The 26,247-nt window shown below is 38.2% G+C and overlaps 1 protein-coding gene across 1 annotated transcript; it reads right to left on the minus strand.

Moving 5' to 3' along the window:
* Positions 1-26,063, minus strand: SUGT1 (SGT1 homolog, MIS12 kinetochore complex assembly cochaperone). The gene is made up of 13 exons (XM_039716739.1): positions 25,966-26,063; positions 25,841-25,886; positions 22,387-22,477; positions 21,641-21,710; positions 21,254-21,324; positions 16,791-16,844; positions 14,938-14,954; positions 13,877-13,908; positions 13,363-13,459; positions 12,255-12,362; positions 2,614-2,704; positions 1,141-1,322; positions 1-537 (listed from the first exon to the last, which is right to left on the minus strand). The coding sequence occupies exons 1-13, from the start codon at positions 26,001-26,003 to the stop codon at positions 436-438; spliced, it is 999 nt and encodes a 332-aa protein (XP_039572673.1). The 5' UTR covers positions 26,004-26,063; the 3' UTR covers positions 1-435.
* Between the last annotated feature and the right edge of the window lie 184 nt (positions 26,064-26,247).

Here is a 26,247-nt window from a genome sequence, read left to right on the forward strand (position 1 = left end):
AAAAAGTTGTATTTACAGTTTTATTTAGCAGAGTTAAGGAGCAAACAATTTTAACACTGTTGTGAAAAGTGTTTTTACCCAAAATTGCCAAGATCTAATAAGTTATTGAACAGAAATACCAGGTGTAAGGCAATAATCCTGACCAGCCATTAGAGATCACCCTATCCCAAAGAGGAGAGCTGATAAAGGTGGTAGAAAATTTGGATTGATGGACTCAATTCCCAGAAATTAAGACAGATGATAAAAATAGGGTTCCACTCTTGAGTATATCTTTAAGATCTGCAGATGAAGGAATTTCTAAAGCACGCAAAATGTACAGACAATTCCTGTTTTCAAGGGAACATTCAGTGCTTTGAATCCAAGAATGCTATGTCCATACATAGTGGTCAGTACATGACTATGGCAACACACAGATGGTAAAGATCAGAAATAGGATTAGAATTTTTTCCATTCCATGTCATCAGGAGGATTTACTTCTACCTTCCTTTTACCAACATCAGACCAGTTGGTGCTCAGAACTGTGCCACCAGACTCCATCTGCAATATGAGAAAGAGCTTGTTTAGTTTGCTGAGCATTCCAGTAATATAAAAGCCACAGTTCCTACATCAAACTTCAAAGAGTAGTGATTACACAAAAATGGTGTACCTATGAAATAAAATTTGACAGAGCCATCATTCCATAATCTCCAGCCCAGCAGTACTTTTATCACTACTGGACACAGTGAGATGCTGTTTCATTAACAAGAAGCTTTTAAAGGGTCAGTCACGTTCTTGCCTGTGATGGCTACAAATTAAACTAGATTCGAGTAATCAAGAGGAATTTGATCCTTTCACCCCCTGGCAAGTCTTCAAGCTCTACATGAGCCAAACCTCTATTTCTTTTGGTAACACTGATTGAAATGAAGAGACCAGTGACAAAGCACAACCTTGGATTTATAAAGAGTCACATTCATCAGAGTACAGCCATCTTTCAGCGAGTGTAGTTGTACCAGTATATCCAACAGACCTATGGCCAAAATGTATTCATTTACAGACCCAAAATTTTGGTAACAGAGGCTTTTCCCAACATATGCAAAGTTTAGTAAATCATATCAGTGTGCAAAGTCACAAGTTTCTTCAGAGAAAAGAATGAAGACTTACAAATGATTTGTTCATGGCACGTTTTACTTCATCTGTACCATCTGAATAGATTTGCTGGAATAGTTTATTTAAAGCAGCATCTCCTTCTAACTTCTCATTTTTCTCCTCTTCTTTGATTTCAACTACCAGTTTGTCCCAGTTCCTTGTATAGTGAGACGATGATGGGTATAAGTGCTGGGTATCTGAAAACAGAAATGTTGGTTCACTAAGCATTTTGTCACAACATTGCAAACATCAGAGAACACAGACACACGTACCTGATGAATCAGAGATGATAATAGGGCATGAAAATGCAAATGGACTCCTCTGAACTGATATAAGCATTGCAGAAACAAAAATAAAGGAAACTAAGGAATGCAGAAGTTTATTTTTAGGTAAACGGTTACGTCATTTTGTTATCCAATAGACACAAAAAAAGCTGGCCAACAGCAATACAGATAATTGATATCAAAAAGAAATATTGGCTGACAGAAACAAAACCAAAACAGCAGCCTAGAACAACAAAATAAAATTTAAAAAAAATCTGAAATCAATATATCAGGAAATTCAAATTCTGTCAAAGACAGAATGTTTATCTGTATTGAAAAACTCCAAGCAAAATTAGTCTCCAAGCAAAATCCAATGCTTAGGGAAACAGTAATTATTTAAGTAACAGGTCACATAACGTAACAACTGCTGTCCTGGGTCTGGCCAGGACAGACTTAAATTTTTGCAGTAGTGGTGAGGGGTGGGGCTGAAGCTCAGTGGGCATGGCCAGGAAGATAGTGTACACCAGGGCAGATCATTGCTGGGATGGGAGTAAGGGACTCTGGAATCCCAGAAGGGCAGGACTTCCAGTCAAGAACAAGGTGTGGGGAGGGGGAAACCATCCATCCCCTGGTCAACTGTCACCCCGGGTCCACTGGAGCATTTTGCATGTAAATCACTCTCTCTTTTGTAGTCTTTTGTTATTAATTTTGTTGCTGTTACTGTTTGTTTTCTAATTTAACTGCTGTTTCAAGTAAACTGTTTTTATCTCAATCCTCCACCCATTGTGCCTCCAATTCTCAACTCCATCCCACTGCAGTGAGAAAGGGGAGGGGAAAGGAGAGTGAGACCTCGACAGCATCCTTTGGGAGAGTCCCAATGGGGCAGTGAATTGGGAGGTACCACTCCTAAACCACAACACACACACTTAATGTACAGAACTGCAGAACAGGGACCCAAGCAGATAAGCAGAATTAATGACAAGCATATATATAACCTTAACAATTCATCAGATTAACAGAGGTTATGACTAAATTTAATACCTATGTTTCACTAATGGCTTGCAGACTGTCAATTCTTCACAGTGAAACCAAAACTATTAGGCTTTTCATGGCAAATATGAAGCTGTGATTTTATAAACAATATTTAACATAAAACTATTATTAATAACTGTAACTCACTCAATACAAATAAACCATTTAATACTAAATAGTTCAGAGAACAAACCTGGTGTAAATTGTTTTAACTTAGGAGAATCTCCCTGGCCTTCCAGCTTCTCCCATCTTACAGCCTCTGGCTTCTTCATTTTTATCTCAATCTACAAAACACAAGACAAAGAACAAATTAATCCAGATGCAAACAGTTCTGCCATGCAGCTCCAAAGTAGTTGGATCCTGTAGCTGTAAGAAAATAGAAACATTTGGGTTTAGAAACACAGCCTCTAATATGAAACCTGTATCACAGCCAAATTTACCTACCTTACAAGACGAAGTTACTTGAGTTCAAGTCACACATCCAACAAGCTCCCATGTGCCTGTGCAGCTTTTGTATCAGACTTCTACCCTTCTGTTTAGGACCACTTAACTTTCTTTTGCTTACAATTCACTTGATTCTTTATGTAAATTATGGCATCCCAAAGGTAATGATCAGTCCCAATGTCTTTACACTGCCAGGCTCCAAGGTACTGCCTTTCAAGCATCCCTTCCTTGGCAGTCAGCTCTAATAAGCAGCAGTTTTGAAAGACTACAAAATCCAACTTCATCTAAGTTTACATTTCATTTACCAAAAAATTCCATGTTTGATGTGTACTACACAAACCAGAGAAACACCCTGGGACTATGCAGATCTTCCCACTGGAGAAATTCAGAAGCTGTATTCATTTGGTTCAATGAACAAACACTGCTATGGAGAAAATTGTCAAGTATTCATTGACAAAACTGGCAATTAAAAATGGATGTGGTTGCAATTACCATAGGAGAAACAAAATTAAGTGAAGTATGTCATGCCCTATTCACAACTTCACATAATCCCTTTAGACAACGATACTGAAATGTTTTTTTCATAATTAACCTTCTCCTTTGGTTACAGGGTTACAAAGTTGCAAAACAAGGACTGTCTAACGTCACTCCTATTCACTTAAGGAGATGCCACAAAGCTCATATGATGCTATTAATTAACCAAAATTAGTGCTTGCTAAACTTCTGTGCTTCCTTATTTGCAAACAGCTCAGCAGAAGCAAGTTCTTAGTTCCACCTAAAGCCACTACAACCTGGGGATCCCTGCAGACCCAAGAACAAAGACACCACTGTAAAAGCTAACCTTAGATTCAAACAGCAAGCTCACTGCACAGCATTTTGTTGATCTGAAATTTGAACTTTATTTAATACATTGTTAAATCAATCACTGGTAAGCAACAGACTGAGGTATCTTACCAAAATATAAAAAATTAGCTCATTGAAGTTTTATTGCTTCCATGTTTGCAATCACAATGAATTTTAAGAAACAGAATATTCAGTTATGAATATTTCTTTTTATTTTTTTATCCCTCAGGAAGCTACAAATTCCCAAGATGAGTTAAACACTTATTTTTCACCACTAACATGTACTGAGAACAACAAAAAGTTTAAGATAAGAGGCATGAAACGTCCTTCAAGGCAGACGAGATCTCCAGTAAACTTCTAAATCCAACACCCACATGTATTTGATTTCCTGCTCCCTGCATCTGTTGGATTTTTCAATATTTTCAGCCACTTGACAAGTCACAAATTAGGTCAAGAGTATCTGTTTTGAAAGTAACATCACAGAACCAAAAATAACCAAATAAAATCAAAATGCTGTTAGTCTGGATGACCAACCTAACATGCCTAAAAAAGGCCCGTATTTCAGAGTTTAATATTGCAATCTGTACGGATGCGGCGATTTCTGTTCCACTATGCAGAAGAACTGCTCTCCAGGAAACCAAAAGAAGTCGGTAAAGCTACCTCCACTCTTTTAAAAACATTTTGAAAATTGGAACCTCAAAGTTCATTTCTTAGCACCTACACTCAATAAATCTAATGCTCCGTTAGTAGCTTAAGGAAGCAAAATACATTTGTATATCTACATATAAGACAATCAAGTAGTTTCACAAGTGGCAGAACTAGCAGGTTTTGTTTCCCCGGTGGATTTGGATCTCCTGAGCCAAACATTTAAGTTAATTAGCTACTTACAAAGGAACTAATTAGTTACAAGTGAACATGAGTAGTAATTTAAAACCACTTTCCTCGGTTTCTTATATCAACTCTTCACAACTGAGGAGACTCTATTATCAATTGAGTTGTGCATTTCAGTTGAGGCTCTAAAGTTTAGATTTTATACTCTACTTATTAGTGCATCTCCCAACATGTTGGGGTGGGAGGGAGAAGCAGATGCTTGATACTGAACCTGCTCTCCCCTACATCTCTTCAATTTTCTCTGTTTTTCTTTCACAAACTCCTCTTGCCCTTACACTTCAGGCTTTCCAACAATACCTGCCAGTATCTCAAATAGAGCTTACCTCTAATGCAATATAATGCTTGATGTGAGCTACTAAACATGGACTTTTTTGTTCTCAGAATACAATCCTCCTCAACGGGTCCTTACAAAGACTATTGGCTTTCATCACAGTACTCTGCCCATGCATAAAAAGAAGAAAACAAGGCACAAAGTTTTGCTGCTCCAGTAATCCCCCTTCTTTTCTAATCCACTAGCCCTTATATTTTCCTCTCTAAAACTGTCCCTAAGACAGTACTGCACAATAAACAGCCCTAAGGAGAAGCCAATGACACAAACTAATTCCCAGTGTAAGATGCAGATTTCTTAACTCTAAACCATTTCAACCCTGCCAAGCTGGAAGTGCACACAGCTGAAGAACTGAGACAGAATGCATTTCTGACATGATTAAACTTCTACTGTGTCTACTACATCCACTTCAAGTGAAGTTACTCATTAGGCGAAGTGGCAGGCAGCAGCAAAGCTAGGGAAATCATTAACTTCATACCATTATACAACCACATTTTCTAAAAATATAAAGTTCTGTTGTGAAGGCGCATATTTCTTCAACTTGAGAGCTCTATTTGATCTAGAAGGAACAACTCAGGGAGTCCCAATTACATGCACAAATGGCAATGAATGCATTTTAATGAAGGTTTTAATACAGATACTGACAGCTATCACACAGAAAAGTAACACATCAGCACAGACGTGTCATATCTAGCAAAGAAGTACTGTTAGCTTTTTCCTCTCCTTTGAAAAAAATTCACTTGGGCAAGAGAAATACATCAACGCTTTGCCAAGTACTTTGATTCAACATTTATATTTCATAAAACGTATGCCTGTGTGCCTTGTGCCAACTTTAGTATATAAGACAGGAAAATTTAACTGCAAATTAAATGCTCTGCATGCCACCTAAGGACAAGCCTAATTCCTCAGCTTCTCCTTGTAGCTCAAGCTGTGCAGCCACCTGACCATCTTGGCAGCCCTCTGCTAGGACTTGCTTCACGACATCAGTGCCTTTCTTGCACCGGTAAACCTACAATGGGATATGGACACTAGATCTAGAAAAAATCCCAACGCAGATATATACACTTTGTCTTTAAAGACCCTTGTGTTTTGGGTTCAAAGAAAGCAAAGCAAAAAGGACAAGACAAATGGAATTTTGAGAGTAATTAATGCACTACTTGTTTGAAATACCATCTTAAGAGAAATCTACCCTTCTGAGAACAGAGTCAAATGAGGGATTTATTGTCTAGAAGAAACACCACCCACAGTAAAAGAACACAGGTAAACCTCTACTCAGAGTTTTTAAGTCATAGAAGCAATCAATTTTTTAAAACCTACCAGAGATTTGGACACATTTGTTTGGGGCTTAATCCAAGTGCTAGCTATCAGACATTCCTCTCAAAACCTCTTCTGAACCATTTCATTGATAGCATAAAAATAAAACGACACCACCTTATTTTAGGATGACTGGCATAAAAGAGTGTTTAATCCAGTTTTAAGAAATAATTCCTCCCCTTTGGTAAAGATCAACACTAGTTAGCCAACATTTGCTTTCTAGGTAGATAACTTACTGTTAAAAAGTTGAAATCTCTGAAAGTTCAAGTTTCACTTGAACTTTCCTTCTGGGACAGACAGTGTCAGTCTAACTGAGACACATTAAAAGGGGATGAGTTTTTATTGTCCAAACTAAAAGGAGATTCTGGTGTACACTGACAAACTGCAAGAGTTTTTGGGTTTTTTCCTAATTTTTACTGTGTTTTACATTTTACAGTCCATGGTAAGGGCAAGTTCATTTACCACTGGCAAATTTCTGTCAAGATCTGGTCAGATTTGGCAAAGCTTAAACAACAGTCCAGCCATTAATTTTAATTAACCAAAAATACCCTTTTCAATTCGGGTGTTCTGCTGTATCAAACACCTGAAAACAGGAATTCAGTGTTTCTAATCACCTACTTTGTTGTTTACTGAACTACTGAGTGCCTTCTCTGAGTTGTAAATTTTAAGTGTTTAGAGCTGTCCTTCTGTGATCATCTCACAAATTTCGTAGGAAAAATAGAACAGTCTTCTAAAAATACAAGAACTATTCAAATGTGCCTCTAAGAGTACATATGCCTACAGTTTTGGTGTCCTAATTATTCAAAAGACCTTTTACATATTGCTTGTAGTCTAAATACCAAGATTTTTGGTCCATAACTTTAAACAAAATATATTAAGATGAAAATAATTCTACAGTGCTATCACGTACAAATGATAATTTAAAAATTTATTCTATAGGGAGTATACTGCAACAGAAGGGATTTATTTGGTTTCTTTGCCAGCTATATACTATGGGGAACTGGGGGGAAAAGGTTCAAGTTTCCTCTGACTGATTTACATAGCCAACACAAAATGTTTTAATTTTAGAGGAGAAGCTAGCAACAGAGATCGTTTTGGTATTCTAAAGCTATTTGTCACTTTATTCTCTATGTAAACCATCATTATTCCAATAGTTCTCAAGACAGATAAACCCCCTTATGCATCGTTTTCTTTTATGCAGTTATATAAAACATGGGCACTGACTTATATGTGTGTATAAAATAATAGTTCTCAGAGTATACCACGTTTGAATCTGTCTCAAATCCATCTTCATCAATACAGAAGAAAAAGCACAAAATCAAACTTATTGTTCAATAAGTAAATATCGTGCCAGTCATAGTGAAGGTTTCAATGCAGTCTACCCAAGAAACTGCTCCAACCAACCCTACCTAAGAGATGCAAGAAATTTCAGAAAATTATCCATTAATCTTAAATATTAGTTTATAATTTATAGAAAATGTTCAAGAATATACATGGGAGATATTAATCTGCATAATACTCTTACAGTGAAAACAAGTACTCGAGAGCAGCCAAGTCCCTACAAGCAATTTAATGCAAGTATCCTAAAGAGGAAAGTATCTTTTAAGGACTGGACTGCAGTGGTAAGACTCAACTTCAGTTAAAATAGATATGTTCCTCTGTTTATCTATTTGTGTACATTTGCCTCTGAATAGAGACTCTGATGACAGTCCAAGGGCGTGTGAAACAGTTCCACTCTTTGCCTTTTCCCTTACATTCAGCAACAGGCATCAGTTCCAGTTAGCTTCACAGGGTATTTCAGCTTTTGCAAATCAAAATATTGGTTCAAGGAAAAAACCAACATTCCACTGATGCACAAAACCATATTCTTGGCATGGAGCTGCTGAGAGTTGCTTCTCCCTTGACATCTCTGTTAAGCAACAAATGTCAACTGTAGAAGAGGCTGAAGCTTTCTAACACCTCCCCGTTCTGCAGCACAACTCTGATCTCTAATTAAAGGATGGTTCTGGGGTAAAGAAACCGCATTTTACCACTTTTTCAAATGGCTCTACACTGCTGCAAGTCACTGATTGCAGAAAGCCCAAAGCACTACAAACTGAAAACTCACAGTAATTGTCCTCAGTCTATCTGTAGATAGGGGGAAAACCACAAAGCACTACCTCAAGTTTCTTTCAAGGTCATAAGCACAAGCACTAAAAGCACACAGTCATCTTAACTCTCCTCTTCTACGTCTGAGGAGAATAAAATCCCAAGCACCACCCTGAACTCATCAGAAAACCTACAGAAACTGCTCATGTTACACAAGTTTCCAGAAGAACATTGCAGAATATTCTCCTGGAATCTCAAATACACTGACTGATAGACTGAGCAGAAGAGGGAAAAGAGAGTGAGGCTGATTGTGCCGGTTTAGTAACAGTAGAAATCCTTACACTATTTGTACATTTCTACTTTCCTGACGTTTTTTTTTGACAGATAAAGAAAGACTATTTTTTTCTTAAACATATTTAGTCACTAATTTAAGATTTTTATGCCTTTTTCCTTCTATGAAGGGAGCACGATGAGAGTATGCACACTGAGCCACAGAATAACTGCACCCAGGCAACTTGCAGAGAGCAAACCTGGTCCAGCCTTTACATTTTGGCTCCCTCTTCTGGAAAGAAGTAAAAAACCAAGCAGCACTACTAAAGGTGCCTTCCTCCTGTGAAACGCTGAATGCCATACAGTTTGCAGCTTCCACTGGTAAGACACACATCTCAAATTTCTACACTGGTTTTAGAGCAGCTGCTACTTTTTGCTTGATCAGATTGCTACAGTCAGACACCTCAGACAGATGAGTACAATTAAGAATCAATTAATCTAGTTTTGATCTATCACCTGTACTGCTAATCAACCATACCTGCAAGAGAAGAGCTCAATTCAGCGGTATTCTGCATTTTCTAACACAAACATTAACCTGAGTCCTTAACCATCAGAATTAAATGCTGAACAACAAGAGGCAACTCTTGTTGTTGCCTTGCTACTAAATGTGAGCAGGAACCATAATCAACTCAAAGTTCAATTTCCCAGCAGTGTTAGCTATTGAACAGCAAGTAAATTTTCTAATTAGGTTAAAAGAAAAAAGGCTTAAAGTATGGCAATAATGGATAAGAGTCACTATTAAAGGCAGCCTGTATCATTTGTAAAACCGTTGACAATTGGAGTATATAAAATACTAGAGGATGCATGAAGACAAATTTACAATTTTTATCTCAATACTGGACTTCACCCACACATTATACTGTCCTTGTGTAGGCATCAAATATTTTACATCTTCTAGTTCACAGCTTAAAGTCAAAGTCTGCAGATGACAAACACTAATTTATTTTTGCTCACATAGAAACTATTGAAACAGCTCAAAACATCTATGCTACCTCTGTAACACTTGCTAGTCCGGTTTTTTCCCCAAACAGATTTTGTATCTCAGAGCTTGACACAGCACGGATTGATACAAAGGTATAATTTTAATTTCCTTGCTGGGAAAGAAACAATCCTTATGTTAGCAATTGTATTTTTCACCACTGTCAACACTTGCTGAAAGAACCAGTTCAGGAGTCTATGAGTTCTGTCTGCTCTTTGCAGTCACTTCAGAATTTGTAGTTTGCAAATACAGTTAAGAATGCTTTCTCCTCCTGAATTTGCATCCTTACCTTCACGCCTTTGCATTTGTCAAGTGATGCTGAATTTCAAGCAGTATTGAGAAAACCCTCTATAGCTCCTCTTAGTTCCAAAATACACAGGATTGTTCTACTCTCTGCCAGTTCTGCTGTTTCATTCTCTATCCCTTAATTTTTTTAGTTGTACAAAGTTCACGGGCCCAAACTATCCACTACACAGCCTGCTCACATGTTCCACTGTTTCCTCATATTTGCTCACATAAGTGAAAAAGAAAGGCCAGAGCCTTTGTTGCCCAGTGATGATTATGAGATACTGTGGCAATGTGGCTTGCACATTGAAAGCAGCAGCACAAAATAAAGCAGTATGAACAAATAAAGTTATTCTCACCTGAAATTAATAATCCACAGGAATAGATCCATTTCTATGCCATGAAAACTCAACTTCTTTAGGGTTGCATAGCAGCAAGTTCTTGTAATTGGGAAGATAATGAGATTATGTCTTTCTTTAAAATTCCTTACAAAAGAACTTCATGTAAATAGTACAAAATAATATGTGAATGGTTTGAGAAGTTTTAATCAGTAAGATTAATTTACTCAAAGTACTATCTGCTTATCTGCCATGCTGCTTATAAAAGCCAAGTACATACATGAAGCTAAGAAAACTGAATTTCTGGTAATCAAACACTAAGGCTGCATCATTCCCTTAAAGCGCTTAATATTTTTCTAAGAAAAATATTCTAAACCTGTAAAGAAGTCTTTGCATACTTAACATCGAGCTGCTTTTAATTTTTTTTTCTTCCAGACTCCATCTGGTGGTCAAAACAACAATCAGCTGGGCCATGGTTTAAACTGTATTCCTTCACTACGCCCTCACAGGCAGCTTCATACTACTCCTTTCTACAAAAGTAAGGACATGCTGAAGCCCTTACTTCTGCAGTTAGAGCACTTTCTGTGTTACCTCACCCATTTTATTTCAAAAATAGTCTCTCACAAGTATTTAGGAACAATAACATTCGAAAAGAAATGCAAAATATTTACAGTTCAGATACTGCCTGAATGTAACTCAAGCCTTCTACCCCACTTCTGGAACCTGAAAGTAAAATAGGCAGCAGGCTGCTAGAGATTATTTCAGAGATAAGCCCAGAGTAGAGACGCCAGTGTGGAAAAGACAAAGTCAAGTGAATTTCACAGGACTCATCAGTTCATGTAGTTGCCTCCTAAGAAAGTAATGGTAAACTTCAAAACAAAATTAAAAGGTATAACAAGCTAGGTAAGAACATAAACAAAACTGGATCTCACAGCTACTGTTCCTGACAAGGTCTGTCCTGATTCCACTCAAATTTATACAAATACTAATGGACTACCAGAATTTCTACATACTTTGAGCCATGTAAGCTCCTATACGGTGGGAGGGGCTAAGTGAAGTGCTCAGTCCCACAACCTGCCAGGTTTCTTTGTACAAGGAGTGGAAAAACAAGACAAACTTTCTGTGGCCATCCTCTCATGCCATCCTGAAGTCCCCTCTTCCATGAAATTATGCAACATTTCATAGGTACCTTTCTGAGAATAGAACAGGTAAAATGGAACATGAGTATACAAGAGAATTCCCATAAGCTCTGCAGAACCACTGCTGAAATACAAGAGAAGAATCAACATAATATTCCAGCACTGGGGACTCAGGCTTGGCTCTATGGACAAAGCATATGTCTGTCTATCCATTATGCCTACAAGAAATGCTACGCCAGACCACGGTTCCCTATTTTTCTATACTTGTAATGTAGAAGAAGCAAAATGCTGAGACAGAAGCATTCTCTCACACCATGCCATTTTCAAGTGTCTCCAGGCATGTACTATGTCCAGGAGCAACATGGAATACACTCTCTTGAAAAGCCACGGACAGTTAACCACATGGCTAACCTTCACCAGCAAGAAGCTGTGAAAGGGTAGAGAACAATTTCAGTGAGAACTTCCAAGGCTGACTTTTATTTCTCAGGCACACAAAGATAACAATGCTTGACCAGGCAAGACTGGCTCCTGAGTTTTGTAGAAGGGTATTCATGCTTTCCTAATATCTGAACTTTTATAGTGAAGATTATAGTCTTCTTTCTCTAGCAACAAGTGAAAGAATTGTCAACATAACTCTTCCATTTGCACTTCAATAAGCACCATCATATATATTACTGTTTCTGATATTTGCACAAGTTTAGGAAGTCTCGCACCAGCTGAAAGACACCTTGAAGAAAAAAAAAGCATTTCTATATGAAGAGCAAGACATTATGACTGTTGCAGAGAGACAATAGAACAGAAACATTTTTAGGATGGTAACAGTCAAAGAAACGATTTACACTTTAAGAAGCTTACCTTTGTTGAAAGCACTTTAAAAGTACTTTGCTCTGGCACTATAGAATGAAGAAGATCAAGCTTTAAGTTGAAGTCTTCACCTGATGGAAGTCTCACTGATGCATTCATCTATTAAAAGTTGAAAACACGTCTCTGGTCATCTTTGACAGCAGCTCCATTTTCAAGTAAAGGACAGTCATTTCATACAGACATTAAGTGATTAAATCAATATCATTTCAGACCATGCCATTACACTACTGCATTATAGGACAAGATGTTTCTAAGATGCATTAGAAAATGAACAGAAGATTTCAGTCCTTGCTACATGTACTCAAAAACCCTACTATTTTGTCAGCTGGATCTTAAGTCTTTAGGGAAGAAATTACACAACAAATGGAATATCAACATATTAATAATGGAACATGAAAACAATCTGCAGCTTCTCTTCTAATACAAGCAAACTACAGAACAAGTGCTCAGACTATTTTAACAACCTAAAACAGATAATAACAACCAAGTACTTCTGGCATTTAATGAAGTATCAAGTTAGTTGAGAATAAGAACCCAATTCTTCCATATTGCCAGCTAAATTAAACATGAAATTCATTGGTACAACATATGGTACTTCATTAATGGGATTACTGTACTTCCTTAAAAAATATATTTCGCTGCCACAATTTCAGTGGTGCCAAATGGAAGAAAAATCCACCCACCAACATCTAGTCTATTTCTTTAACTGTCCTACAGCAAAACATTACTAATTCATACCTATTTTGAGAATACCTTGTGCTTGTGCCCAGTCCTGCTCCAGATGCATGTATAGTCTAACATTTAAATTCAGATGAGTTTTTCCCCCACCCCTCCACACAGGCAGCTGAAACCCAGATGTTCCCTTGCAGCACACACACCTCTTACTGCTTGTGTTTAAGTCCCACTGCTGTGGCAACCAATCCCAAGTCACCTGACTGGGCATGCACTCATGTGCAGCACAACTGTACAGAAGAAAAGCTCAGGCAGGACAGCTCCCTCCCCATTCTTTTTGTGCTACTGCAGCACATAATGTTCACTGGCTTGAGCACTGGCATCTCAGAGAATTTAGGGTTGAATATCAATAACCAATACAAATCACCTTTCTCTCCAAAAACTGCACACTGACATCATCCTTCTGTGCATTCTTGATCATTATGGTCACAATTACTTGAGATTCTGTTTGGTACCAGTCATATCTTGAAAAAAAAAAGGAACAATTTTTAGGGTTTTTTTAATAACACAGCATATAAAATTAGATCACTTTCCTAATCCATTCACTTCTTAGTTCAGAATATTTAATATAGCTCAAAAACATGACCTATACCAGGCACAATGTAACAGGCTTTGAATTAAGCTCAGCATGAGAATAAGAAAACAGAAGACAGAATGCTGATGCTATTCCCCTCTCTCCTGGTTATGTTTAACCTCCTGAAAGTACCATTTAGTCTGAACAAAAGTGATGGCACTCAGTAACACTTCACTTGGACTGCCACATTTCTGAAGTTACCCCAAAAAAACCTCCTACAGTCATTATCCCGCTTCTCCAATCGCCAAGCCAAAGTGCAAACATGTCAACAACTTTAAATTTCACAGTAAAGCTGAAGTCAACTTACTTGATCTTTGGTGGCAGAGGCTGCTGCATATTCTAGTTGAAGCACATTCAATTGGAAAGAAAGTTACATCAATGTAAGTGAAAATATACCATGAAGTACTTTTCAAGGCATAAATCATTTTCACCGATTGCTCCCCTTTTCTTGATTCAGCTACAACCCTTCCCTGATTTATGTGTGAACGTTAACTTACAGGTGAAGTTCTCCACTGTTGAATCATTTATGGCAGATTACAAATTAAGTTTCAATTTACATTAAACGTGTTAGTCTGTAACTTGAATATATTTTGTAAATAGCAATTAAGTTCAACTTAAAACTCATTTATTCTATAAGATATACACCTGGTAAACATACAGTGACTATACTGCTAATCTATCAATCATAAAGGAAACCTGAAATAGATCTGAGAACTCAAGGTTCAACTTCTAAACATAAAATCCTGCTAAATCTAAGATTGTCTTTACATACTATCACCATGCTTCCTGTACATTTTTCTCCTCTACCCTATTCTCAAAATGTAAAAAATTTAGGTTAACTTTTAAAGAGGTAGCAGAATATCCAATGCAAAGACCCCCTTTTTATTTGTCCCAAAAAGAAAAAAAACAAAACAGAAGGAGAGGTCAATTTCAACATTTCTTATGAAGACTTTCAACGAAAAATAAAACAAGTGAAAATTGAGCAGGTTGTAACAGAAAAAACATCTACAAACCACTTGCAAGCTTCTGGGGGGAAAAAAAAAAAGTTAGCAGTGACAACACAATTAACCACAACTGGTTAATTCATAAATTAGGCTGCAGACTGCGAGCCAGAAAGTTAAATTTTACCTCAATGAATGCACAGTAATTGCCAGATTTGTTAACCATTCCTAAGAGTTTCCAGGGCTCAAATTTTGTAGCCTTGGTCTCAAAAACACTCAAGTTCAGAAGAAAAGTTAAATACTTCAGAATTGCATGCAATATGAACGATTCTTTTTAAAGCTTGGAAGTGAAGCCACTGAAGCAGAAAATATACTCTAGTATAACAGAAAAGTCAAAATAGTAAACATATTAAGGAAAATATCTTACCAAATCAGTCTGTGATGCTGGAAAAAAAAAAAAAAAGAAATCACATTTTCAGAAAAAGACATATTGATCTTACAAGGCACAATCTTGCCTGAGCTGCCTCAGTTACTCCAGACATGCTGCATTCACTCCAGTCTCAACAGCAGAGGAGATAGAAACACATCAGTTCTACCTCCAGTATTTTGCTTTAATGACACTCTACTTTTTATCAGACTTGTGCAACCAGCAACTTGTGCAAACCAACAACTCTAATATAAAGCATGTTCTGATTAAATGAATCAACAAACTTGCCATTATATTCCCTTGCTTACCTGAAATGGATACAGATCTTTTTTAATGAAAACAACATCACAGGAAACAATAGGTTAAAAAAAAATCACTGTCTGGGAGTCTGCACTAGGTTTATCATCCATCCATTCCCAGGAATAGCACAAAGCTCTCATCACATTTTTATTTCATGCTAGGGAAGTCCCACTGAGGAATGAGATGGAAATTTCCCACTGGGGAATGAGATGTAAATTCACTCACATGACCCTAAATATACTGTAGTAGTTGTATCTAAACTACGGCTCAGTTTATCTTCCCCTCTTATAACTATTTTTTTCTAAAATATTTCAGATTAAATATATTTGAAAAGAAACAAACTTTCCCTTTGCTTCTTTATAATGAAGAAACTGCTTCTTTATAATGAAGAATAACTGACAAAAAGAGAAAAACATATTAAGCTGCAATGAAGAAATCAGAGTTATTGCTTTGTTATTGCCTTTATTGGTTTGTTTGCTTTGTTTTGCTGGTGTGTCAGAGAATTAAGAAAATGGTTCAAGAAAGACAAGACACTGAATATTCAGGATAAAACAAAACACTGTAAAATATAAATACAATGTTAAAGATAAAAGTGTATTGTAACCTCTTTCAGAAGAAATTGTCACCCAAAGTAGCTCTTTGCAAAAAAGACCATGCATGCCTATCAATTACCTAATTCCCCCAAATAAAATTAAACCTAGCAAAAAATGTCTCACAAAGCAGAAATCTGCTCATCCCTATACAACGCATAAGGGTTCTCCTCTATATGGTTTTTAGTCAACACATTAACAAAAACATGCTCTACTGTCCCATTCTCCAGTGTGCAACACAGAGAGGAGGGAACATCACAACAGGAGGAGGAAAAAATGACAAGTTATTCTGCTCTGCTCTCTTTCATCAAAATCCCCAGGCAGCCTCAGCCTAAAAACGACACAAGTTATTCTGCTCTGCTCTCTTTCATCAAAATCCCCAGGCAGCCTCAGCTCTGTGATGAGTTAATTGTCAGGGCTGTCTGTCTGCAGGAAGGCATGAAAGGAAACTATGCTTACACTCAGTGTAAACTACCACGGGTAAGTCACCAGAACAGCCATTAGCATCTATGGTACTTTCCACATGGAATCAAGCAGCAAAATCCCTGAATTTCTACCTCTTTCCAACTTTATCTTCTTCAAGACTTGAAAACTTATTTTGATGTAGGCTTTAGATAGCAAGCTGACACACACTTCTACAGTTAAAATTAGTTCACAATTGTGTATGAAAATAAGTTAAAATTAATTATGATTGTCTGATCCTTAAATAGGTACTCTCATGGCACAGCTAACTATTGCACTAAAAACCCAATATAAATCTGAATGAAGCATAAAAGTGCTAAGGGTGTCTACTCCAAGAGAAACATGAGATAGAAAAACATCACTTCTAAAACACATTTTTCTTTTAGAACAAATTACTTTGTTCTAAATAAGAGGAAAGCAGTGAATCTTTGAAAAACATAACACAACTTCCAAGCACAGGGCATATCAAATCTCTCACTAAGGAAACGTCATTTTTCTTACCATTCAGTGTTTCTTCACATCTTTTAATCCAAATAGTAAAGGTATCATCTACATCTAGAAGAGATCAAACACAGTAATATTAAAACTCTTTCAAGCATTACATGTATTACATGAAGAAAAAGTCCTCTCAGTTGCCAGCTGGAACAAATCCACCCCAAACTTGTATCAATTTACTAAAAAACGTGTTATTTCCTATAACCTTCCTTTAAGCTCTGTCATTTCACTTAGGCTTTAAGTCTTTTTGTACAACTACACTGTGTGTCATATTTCATTAAATTCTAATTAATCTGTAGGAGACTAGATTTTGTTTAACTGACACAAATATGCTATTGTTTTCTAATCTGTTCAACTCCTATGTAGTTGTTTAGAAAGCAAGACATACAGTTTTACACATTTATCTTTAAATTACTTTTTCAAACAGTCTCACACTGTCTCTCCAGAGAAATGTAGGAGATGGTCTGTTGCGTAGACAACCCAAAGTTGCACAACTTTTGACAAACGTCAAGTATTCTCTCCTCACAGCAAGCCTCCCAGACAGAAATTAATTCACTGGAAAATAGCTAAAAATATGATAGTCTAACAACAGAGCAATCACCTTATTTCAACAATATTCCCAAAAACTCTTTCACTGTGAATAAAGTAAAAAAGTAGCAACAATGTTGCCCAGCTACTAAGAACAGCTGAACTTCTTCTCATTTTACAAGTGAATTCACATTGTTAACTAGGAGGTAAAAGACATGAAGAAACCCAACAGAAATTCCCAGCAGACATGCATGTAACAGCAAGCCTGACTCCACTGAAGTTATACAATGTACCCCAACCATCCAAATCCATCCAAATATAAACTGTTTTATAAACAATTTTGAGGTGCACCTTAGGACATAAAATTGCTAGCCCACTCCCCAAGCCATTTCATCTCCATTTTTCTTCTGCCATAAACTGTGACATCTTAACAGTTACCTAAATTTTTTTACCAAAAGAATGGGCAAACCCTGAAGCAGGCTGCACAAAGTCCCAGCAGACATGCATGTAACAGCAAGCCTGACTCCACTGAAGTTATACAATGTACCCCAACCATCCAAATCCATCCAAATATAAACTGTTTTATAAACAATTCTGAGGTGCACCTTAGGACATAAAATTGCTACCCCACTCCCCAAGCCTTTTCATCGCCATTTTTCTTCTGCCATCTGACCAGATGTCTTAACAGTTATCTAGTTTTTTTTACCAAAAGAATGGGCAAACCCTGAAGCAGGCTGCACAAAGGGAGTGTGGAATCTTCAGTCTTGGAGATATGTGGAAAACAATAGTAAAAAGCCCCAAACAAACACATGCAAGTTCAAAATTAATATTACTTCTGGTCAGAGCACAGAATTATATGAATTCCAGAGCTTCCCTGAAACCTAAATTAATCAATATTTTCAAAACTTAGCACTGCAACCAAAAAGACTTCCAAACTTTGCAGTCTAAGCAAAGTCTCCCCTGACCCAGCCTCCCTCATCAGCAGGTGAGAAATTCACTTTTTAACTATGGCCTATGACTAGATTGCTATGCAATGCAAACCTAAAAAGAAAAGTACAGAGTTAACTTCCCTATTTTTACAGATCACACTCTTTCCCTACATCCTGGAACATTTTATAATTTGAGGCAAATTAATTTTGTTCTCTAAAATTGTATTATCCTCCCAAATAACTTATTTCTACTAAAAACTGTAGTTAAGAAAACCTTCCTGGGTCTTCACTGACTAAAATCTAATAACTCCTACAATACAAAAAAAGTCGTCACAGTTCAGCTTTACTAAATTCATTCAGCAATCACAGCAAAAAAAACCCAAGAAAATTTGAGAATAATTGTCCTAAATCTACGTAGCATACTGAAGAGTACCAGATTACACTTGTTCTTCAACTAAGGCAATAGGAACTGCAAAAATCTGCATGCATCACACAGTTGAACAAAAGGAGTGTTGCTTTCTAATGTTATTTCATAAAATCAAGAAACATTGTACATTCTACAGCTCATCACATTAAGTTCTACTTTGATATCCTTGTAGGTGGGTAATGGGAACGTTGCTGTGGTACCCTGGGCCTGTCAGTCCGTGATGAGCACAAGTAGGAAGCTCATCCTTGTCAGCATTCCAAACTGAGATTTAAAATAGCCTTTACATTAGCAAAGAACAGAAACTATCCATGTACTTCCAAGTACTTCTGCCCACTTGTGTGGCAAAGAAACCAGCCTTCCCAGCAAAGAATTCCCTACCACAGCAGTTCTTCCCAAGGCAGCAACAGCTGAAGTCTCTCTTCATCACCTGCTTAGTGTATGTCACAAATTTTCTCTCTGTGCTTTGTTCACTTGGCATTTAGCTGCACTTAACTGGATGTTAATTGTGTCACCAAAATGCTTATGCTAACAATTGTTTTCACCTGGGATCCATGAAACATTCCACAAAGGTAAACTCAGTTACTGACACAAACTTGCCAGCAAATTAGGTAATATACGAAAGAGAATCAACTAAGTCTGTAATTTTAAAAAAGCCTCCAGGAGACTCTTCATCTCACAGCAGGCTACAGAATTTTGTAATGAGATAGAGGAAGCACAGCAGAAAGTATCTCTAGAAAGAGAGTAATCAGGAAGTGCTAGGAAGCTTAAGAAACTCTTCAACTGAGTAAGCAGCAAAACAACAGCAAATTAAATTCAAACAGGTAGAAATGAAGCAATTCAACACAGGAAAACGTGCTGTATTTCAGGGATTCTGAATTAGCAAAGAGAACCCTGGTATTCACTGACTTATCCAAAAAGATATCTGCAGCTCTGTGTTGTACTCCACATCAATAGAATGTGAGGTTATCCATGCACATGAAAAACCTCAAATTGATACTGGCTGCCTGGGGTGGGCAACAGTATGAAAAAATAAAGACTAGACACTCGATTAAATTCAGCAGTGATGAGCTGGGTGATGTACAAAAAGTAACCTACCAAGTAAGGAAAGCAACATAGGTCAGTGGAAAGAATCTCTTCCTTCCACTCAAAGTTACAAAATAGAGAACTTGACTAGACTGCAAAGACAAACCTGACTCTCTACTGTAAAATTAATGGAGACCATCTAGTTATCCAAACTACCAATACAGAAAGAGCTTCATGAAACTTCTTATTTTCAAGTCCGGTTCCAGGGCAGCCTAAAGCGACAGCTGCGAGTTGCTGCCATTTCACCACATCTCCCTTCTACCACTGGCCCAACACTGCTCTGCCACTTCACCTTTGATGGCTTCAGCACTCAGACCCTTTGTAGGGCCATTTCAATATAATCATCCAGAAGGAAAGACTTTAAAAATAGTAGCTTTCTGCAGACTTAATGCACTGCAAGAAGAGACTAAACAAGCACAAGAGTAATAAGGAGCAGGATCACTTGGCATCAAGCACTAGCTCACACTTCCATGAAACTCCACTTTTAAATCTAAGGATTAGATAATTTATTTGGAAGATGCAAAGTAATTATATTTTTGCTATGCCTACATGTCCCAGCCACTACTATTACAGATAAGACAACACATTGAAAAGATCTGAGACTATGACAATCCTTTTCAGATTAGCACACTTTGCATAACCTTTCAAGGTGTTTTTTTTTACCATCTTTTCTTGCTGTTTGGAAGAAAGGACAAGGTTTTATTTATAATGGGGCAGATAGGAGACAAGAGAAAATAAGAGAAAGGGGTCACAACCATCTTGTAATTGCTTTGTTTTGTGCTTTCCCATGTGTTCTACAAAAGCCTTCTGTTTTTAACAACTCCTTTCCTGCTTATTGAATAAAGTCAGGTTTTAAAAAAGTTCTAAGTGTTCCCAAACTAAAACCTGCCCAAGTCCAGCCAAAAAGCTAACACTGTAAGACAAAAAGAGAGATATAATAAATATGTTTCTGTAACTAAGTGGTATGTAATGTAAGGTAAAAATCCACTTTGTCAGTTTGAATACCCACCAAGTTGCACATTCTTTTTAAGGACTGATCTATCAAACTGTTTCAGAAAAAATTACAGCTATATGTAAAGAGCCTGCTCTATTAAATTTTTTTTCTATGACACTTAACACTACAACATAGCTACTATTTATCTAGACTAATCTATCAAACTGTTTCAGAAGAAATTCCAGCTTTATGTAAAGAGCCTGCTCTATTAATTTTTTTTCTATGACACTTAACACTACAACATAGCTACTATTTATCTTCAAGACCTCCAGGAAGCAGGAAAACATTTATAAAGAAAAAAATAAATCAGTTACTAATTGTTCAGAACTTTGATACATATTTTTAAACAGTTTAACACTTTCATGCAGGGATTGCATAAAGGTTCTCAACAGTCAGATAGCAGATGTTAGGGACCCAATACATTAGCCTTTTTAAAAAAATCTTTGGTCTCCATTTTAATCTATCACATTACCCATAAGGAATACACACAATCAACTTTAATACTTACTGTCCAGCTTCTGTCCCTCTTTGAAAGACTCTAAAGCAGATGCATAGTTTTTGATATGATATTCACCTAACCTGACACAAATAAAAAAATATAAGAAAACAGTGATTACTTTTCAGTGGAGTCCACATTCTGTAAATAACACACTGTATTGGTTAAAATGACATGTAAGAATTTAAATTACCCAAAAGGTGTGGTTTTAAAATGGCAAGGGCATTATGACAATCACCCCAAATTAAATGGCTTTATTACAAATGGGTTGCAAGCAGCATGGCTTTGAATTTATTCATTCTCAGTGTTGTAAAAAGTTTGCACAGAACCATAATCCAAGCTCTAGTATTGACCTAGAGATTAGCACAATATTCCCAAAGTACCATAAATGATACATACCCTTTTCTAAGGAGCGCTACAGCATTATTTGGGTTGAGTTCTAGAGACTTTTTTGCATCTGCAACTGCATCTGTTGAAAGTCAGTTTAAAGTTGAGAAACATAATGTTATAAAAAGCAGTGAACTGTCAAGTCTTTAAGAAGTAAATTTTTCTAGGATGAACTATGTTATCTTTCTTAGCTTGCACACAAATCACTGTCTGAATTAAGTTTAGCCACAACTCTCACACATGAATCCCTCACAGAGCTGCAGAGCTCTTAAGTAAGATGCAGCTTGACTTTCATTTAGCTAAATACTCTGCTCAGATCTGAAATGTGATTCTGGTTTTTTGGGTTTTACCGGAAAGAAAAAATAAACCAGATCTTATTCAGTCAATCTTTTTCCCAGGCATTATTCACTTATCACATTCCTACCATGACAGAATTCAGTCTCTACCAACCATGGAAGCCACAACGCAAAAATCTCAAAATCTGCCTAAGAATTCTGCTTATAAAAAGCTGCCAAGATAATACTAGACTGGAATCAAATAGAAAGCTGGGACTCTAGAAAACCCATTTCACTGAAAGTTTTGCTGTAACAAAACAATCTAAGAAAATGACAAGATTATGTATCAACACCAAAACCAGCATATTAAGTTACAGATAACACACTCTCTTGTTACTGTATTTGGCTTCAGATTGAAGACATCTCCTGTAAAACATGTGTTATGATACACTTGTAAAAAGATTCTTAGACTGAAGATGTTACCAGCATATTTCTGTAGAAGAATATGAGCATAAGCTCGTTGACAATAACATTCGGCATCATCTGGATTCTCTTCCAAAGCTGTTGTCAGTTCCTGTAAACACACATTAAAAAAAATGAAACAGTACTTCAGAAATCCTCATAAAAACACAGTATCAAACTCTGTCAACTAAGAGACATTTCAAAAGACAAAATGCTAACTGGCATTTCTGTTTACCTGTTGCTTAGCTCTCAAGCACAAAGCTAAACATCAGATCCTGAAGCACAAGGAACCTGCCAATTATACCAAATTCAAGCAGACTGTTTCTTACTGTGAAGGAAGTCGGATTTCAAATGCGCTAAACATAAAGTCTAACACAGATGATCCTCTCTATTCCAAAAACCTTCCTACAATTCTCAGCATACTTGTACACAGGTCTGCTGGATTTGAGAGAGCAGTGCAGTATTAGGAATTTGGAAGTCAATGCACAGTACGTCAGAACAGTTGTGTGGAGATAAGATGCTATGAAATACCATGTACCACATTATAGTGCATAAGAGATTGTTTCAATTTATGCTGACTACAAAAGCAGAACAACAAAAGATTTCAGGAGCACAGGGCTCAGAGGAGGTATTACTGAACAATGGAAGTAAGCATAAAGTACTCTGTTGTTAAGGAAATCACAGGATATATGGATTGAAATACTAACACATTGCTCTCTCTGAGAAAAGTTCACGACTCTGCACACAGAATAAAATCACAGCAACTTGAAGCACACACCTGGAAAGAGCATCTCCAATTCTCTCCTTATGGGTGACAGAATCTCTTCCCTTTGCTGGAAGCCAGTCTTCCAAAGTGACTACAGTGCATTGCTACAGTACAGTAGCTCCACTAAGCTGACTTCCACTCACACTTCCACCTGGAATCTAGCAAGCATGAATGTAGCTAAGATACAAGCTTTAAACCAGCAGAAATATTTGTACAGCACAGTTGCCAAAACTCCGTCCCACCAAGACGGAGAAAAAAGAGAAGGAGGACTTGCCTTAGCTCTAATTCAGACCAGTGTCTTTTTATAACAGATGTCACATAAAGCGTGCATGCCACCTAGCATTTACAGGGCCAGAACAGCTTCTTCTAGCAGTGGCACAAGATGTGTATGTAAGATACACACAGCTCTAGAGAGATACAGCACATGAATCTAAATCCCTGGGGGTCTCTGAAGAAAGGGGCAGGCAGCAGACAGCAGTAACTTGATCTACTTGTACCAATGCCTTCCTGAGATTTAAAGTCATTCAAAAGCAGCTGTCTTTATGGAAATACTCATGGCTACAGGTATTCCACATGGCAGGGATGAGAGGCAATGCACATATTAAAATTGGTTCCTATTATGCTGAGAGGTGAAGTACTTCTGACATTTGAAACCAAGCAGGGTCTGACTCTGACACTGAACATCAGAGGCACGTGCAGGTGCAGAGGCACTGCTTTGACAGATCACCTCTACCCCCAAACACCATTTCCTGTGATTTATGCTGATGACGGATGCGCTGATTAGAGCCAGCAACATATTAATGGATCCTCCTTACAGGAAAGCAGAGCAAAGCATTTTCTACAGTGTAAAACTTCTCTCTTTGTGCTTTTTGTCAGCAAGTTACCACATTTCATCCAGGCACACACACGGAGCAAATAACTCCTGTAAGCTATTTGAGAAGCCAAGTAATGCTGGACTAGCACTGGGAACTCCAGACTATGGACAGCAGCAAGTTACTTAGAACAAGCTTAGACTTTGTCCTCACACTCAAGTATGTGCTTTCTGCATAATTTGACTCTAAAGGCCCTTACCATGTGACCAAATTGCAGATCTGTTTCTAAATACACTGGAAAATTCAGTAAAGAGTTTGCACTAATTAAAGGTGCCTTCTGCCTCCACATAGTAGCTAACATTTTCAACTTAAAATGAGAATGCATTCATGAGTTCACAGCTTTGTCATTCAGACAGTATTAGAAGATGGATGATGATCTTTCAATTGCATCAGATCCAGGTGCAGAAAGCCAAAGCACAATCTCCAGGAATTAAAGCAATCAAAAATCCCAAGGACACAGTGCAGAAATGCCAGGCCAACTAGACAGAAATGCAGCCAGGTATGAAAGCATTACACAGCACCATTTCTACAGAACTGTCCCCCAGATTAGAAACACTAAGCACATGAACACACAGACCACATGCAAGCCATGCAAGCACCGTGTAGCACCTGGAGACCTGAGCCTCTAAGTCAGCAAAATGCTCCTCTGAGCTGTGGCACTCAGCAGTTCAGAGACCACCAAGCCCCGTCTGCCTACTCAACACAGGGACTGGAAAACAAGGCCTAAAGTGACACCACTGTTACTGTGTCAGGAATTAAATAATGCCTATAGAATGTGTTACATAATGTTCTGAAGCACCGAATGCACAAAACACTGAAATATAAGCTACAAAAGCAAAACAGCTATGTTAATCCAGGAAAAAAGACAAAAACACATTCTGACAGTATTCTTTAATGCTTCTGAAGACCTTTTAGTGTCAGGGATTTTTGGTTTGTTTGCTGGTGTTTTTTTCTAACAACAAAAGGTGAAACTTACTCTTTTTTCACATCTTGAATTAGTTTATTATGCCATACAGATTTGGCTATTCCAAACTGGTTTATAAATGTCATTTATACTTTGAAAAACTTCTACAAGCTACAGCCTAAACCCCAAAAAACTGAAAAATTTAGCTTCACCATTTTCTTTGTGGAAAGGTAATTTAGTATCACTTAATGGTTCTACCACCCACTCTCTTCAAGCAGTACTAACCTTTTACATCCTCTCCCTTCCCAAGTAATTAAATAGAAACACTTAGCCACCCTCCAGTTCTGTCTTCTCATCAACCATCTGTTTTACGTAAAAATTACCTTAGAAAACAGATTAAAACATATTAACTGATGAAGTAATAGAACAGGCCAGGTTGGAAAGGACCTCAAAGGATCATCTCATCTAACCTTTAATGGGAAAGCTTGCCTAGATGAGAGTATCTAGCAACCTGCCCTTGAAAACCTCCAGTGATGGGGGACTCTACCATGTCCGTGGGGAGGGTGTTTCAGTGAATGATCGTTCTCACTGCATAAAAATTATTTTCTGTAGAGATGAAAGGAAGATCAGTCGTGGTGCCCACAAAATATAGGGAGAGGAAAAAAAACAGACCAGGCCAGAATAAAAACTAAGATGCAACATTTCTCTTTAATCAGCTTGGGGGTTAACAAATGTTAACTGATTTAGTTCTGTGAGCTATCATCTACCCACACGGAACACAAAGTTGGTTTGCTTTGCTCTCCCCCTCCCACCCCTTCTCTGCCACACAGGCAGCACGAGTACTGTGCCAGGTCAGCGCCGGGCTCCCCGCAGCCCGACCTCACCTGAGCCAGGCTCCCGGGGCACCCCGGCCCGGCCCGGCCCGGCCCTCACCTGCGCCGCCGCCCCCGGGTCCCGGTCGACGTCCGCGTCCGAGAACCTGCCAAGGAAACACAACGCCGTCAGCGGGCGGCCGGGCGGCGGGGCCGCGGGGGAGGCAGGGCCGGGAGGGCGCTCACCGCGGCGGGGCCGCTGCCGATGCCGCTGCCGCCTCCATTCCGCCGCCGCCGGGAAACTTCTGGAGCCGCCGAGGCGCCCGCGCCGCACGCACCGCGCCGGCCCGGCCCTGCCCGCACTGCCCGCCCTTCCCACCGCCTCTTCCCGCCCCGCAGCGCCCGCCCCCCGCGGGAAGCGCGGCCCCTCGGGCTTTGGGAGATCTGTGTCCAAGTCGGCAATTTTTAGTCAGTCGTTAAGCGGTAGCGGTAGCTGGACCAGTTGCGTGGTTGCGCAGTTGTGTTGTG

The sequence above is a fragment of the Passer montanus genome, unplaced genomic scaffold (genome assembly GCF_014805655.1).
Source record: "Passer montanus isolate IOZ18808 unplaced genomic scaffold, ASM1480565v1 scaffold36, whole genome shotgun sequence".
Taxonomy (NCBI): Eukaryota; Metazoa; Chordata; class Aves; order Passeriformes; family Passeridae; genus Passer; species Passer montanus.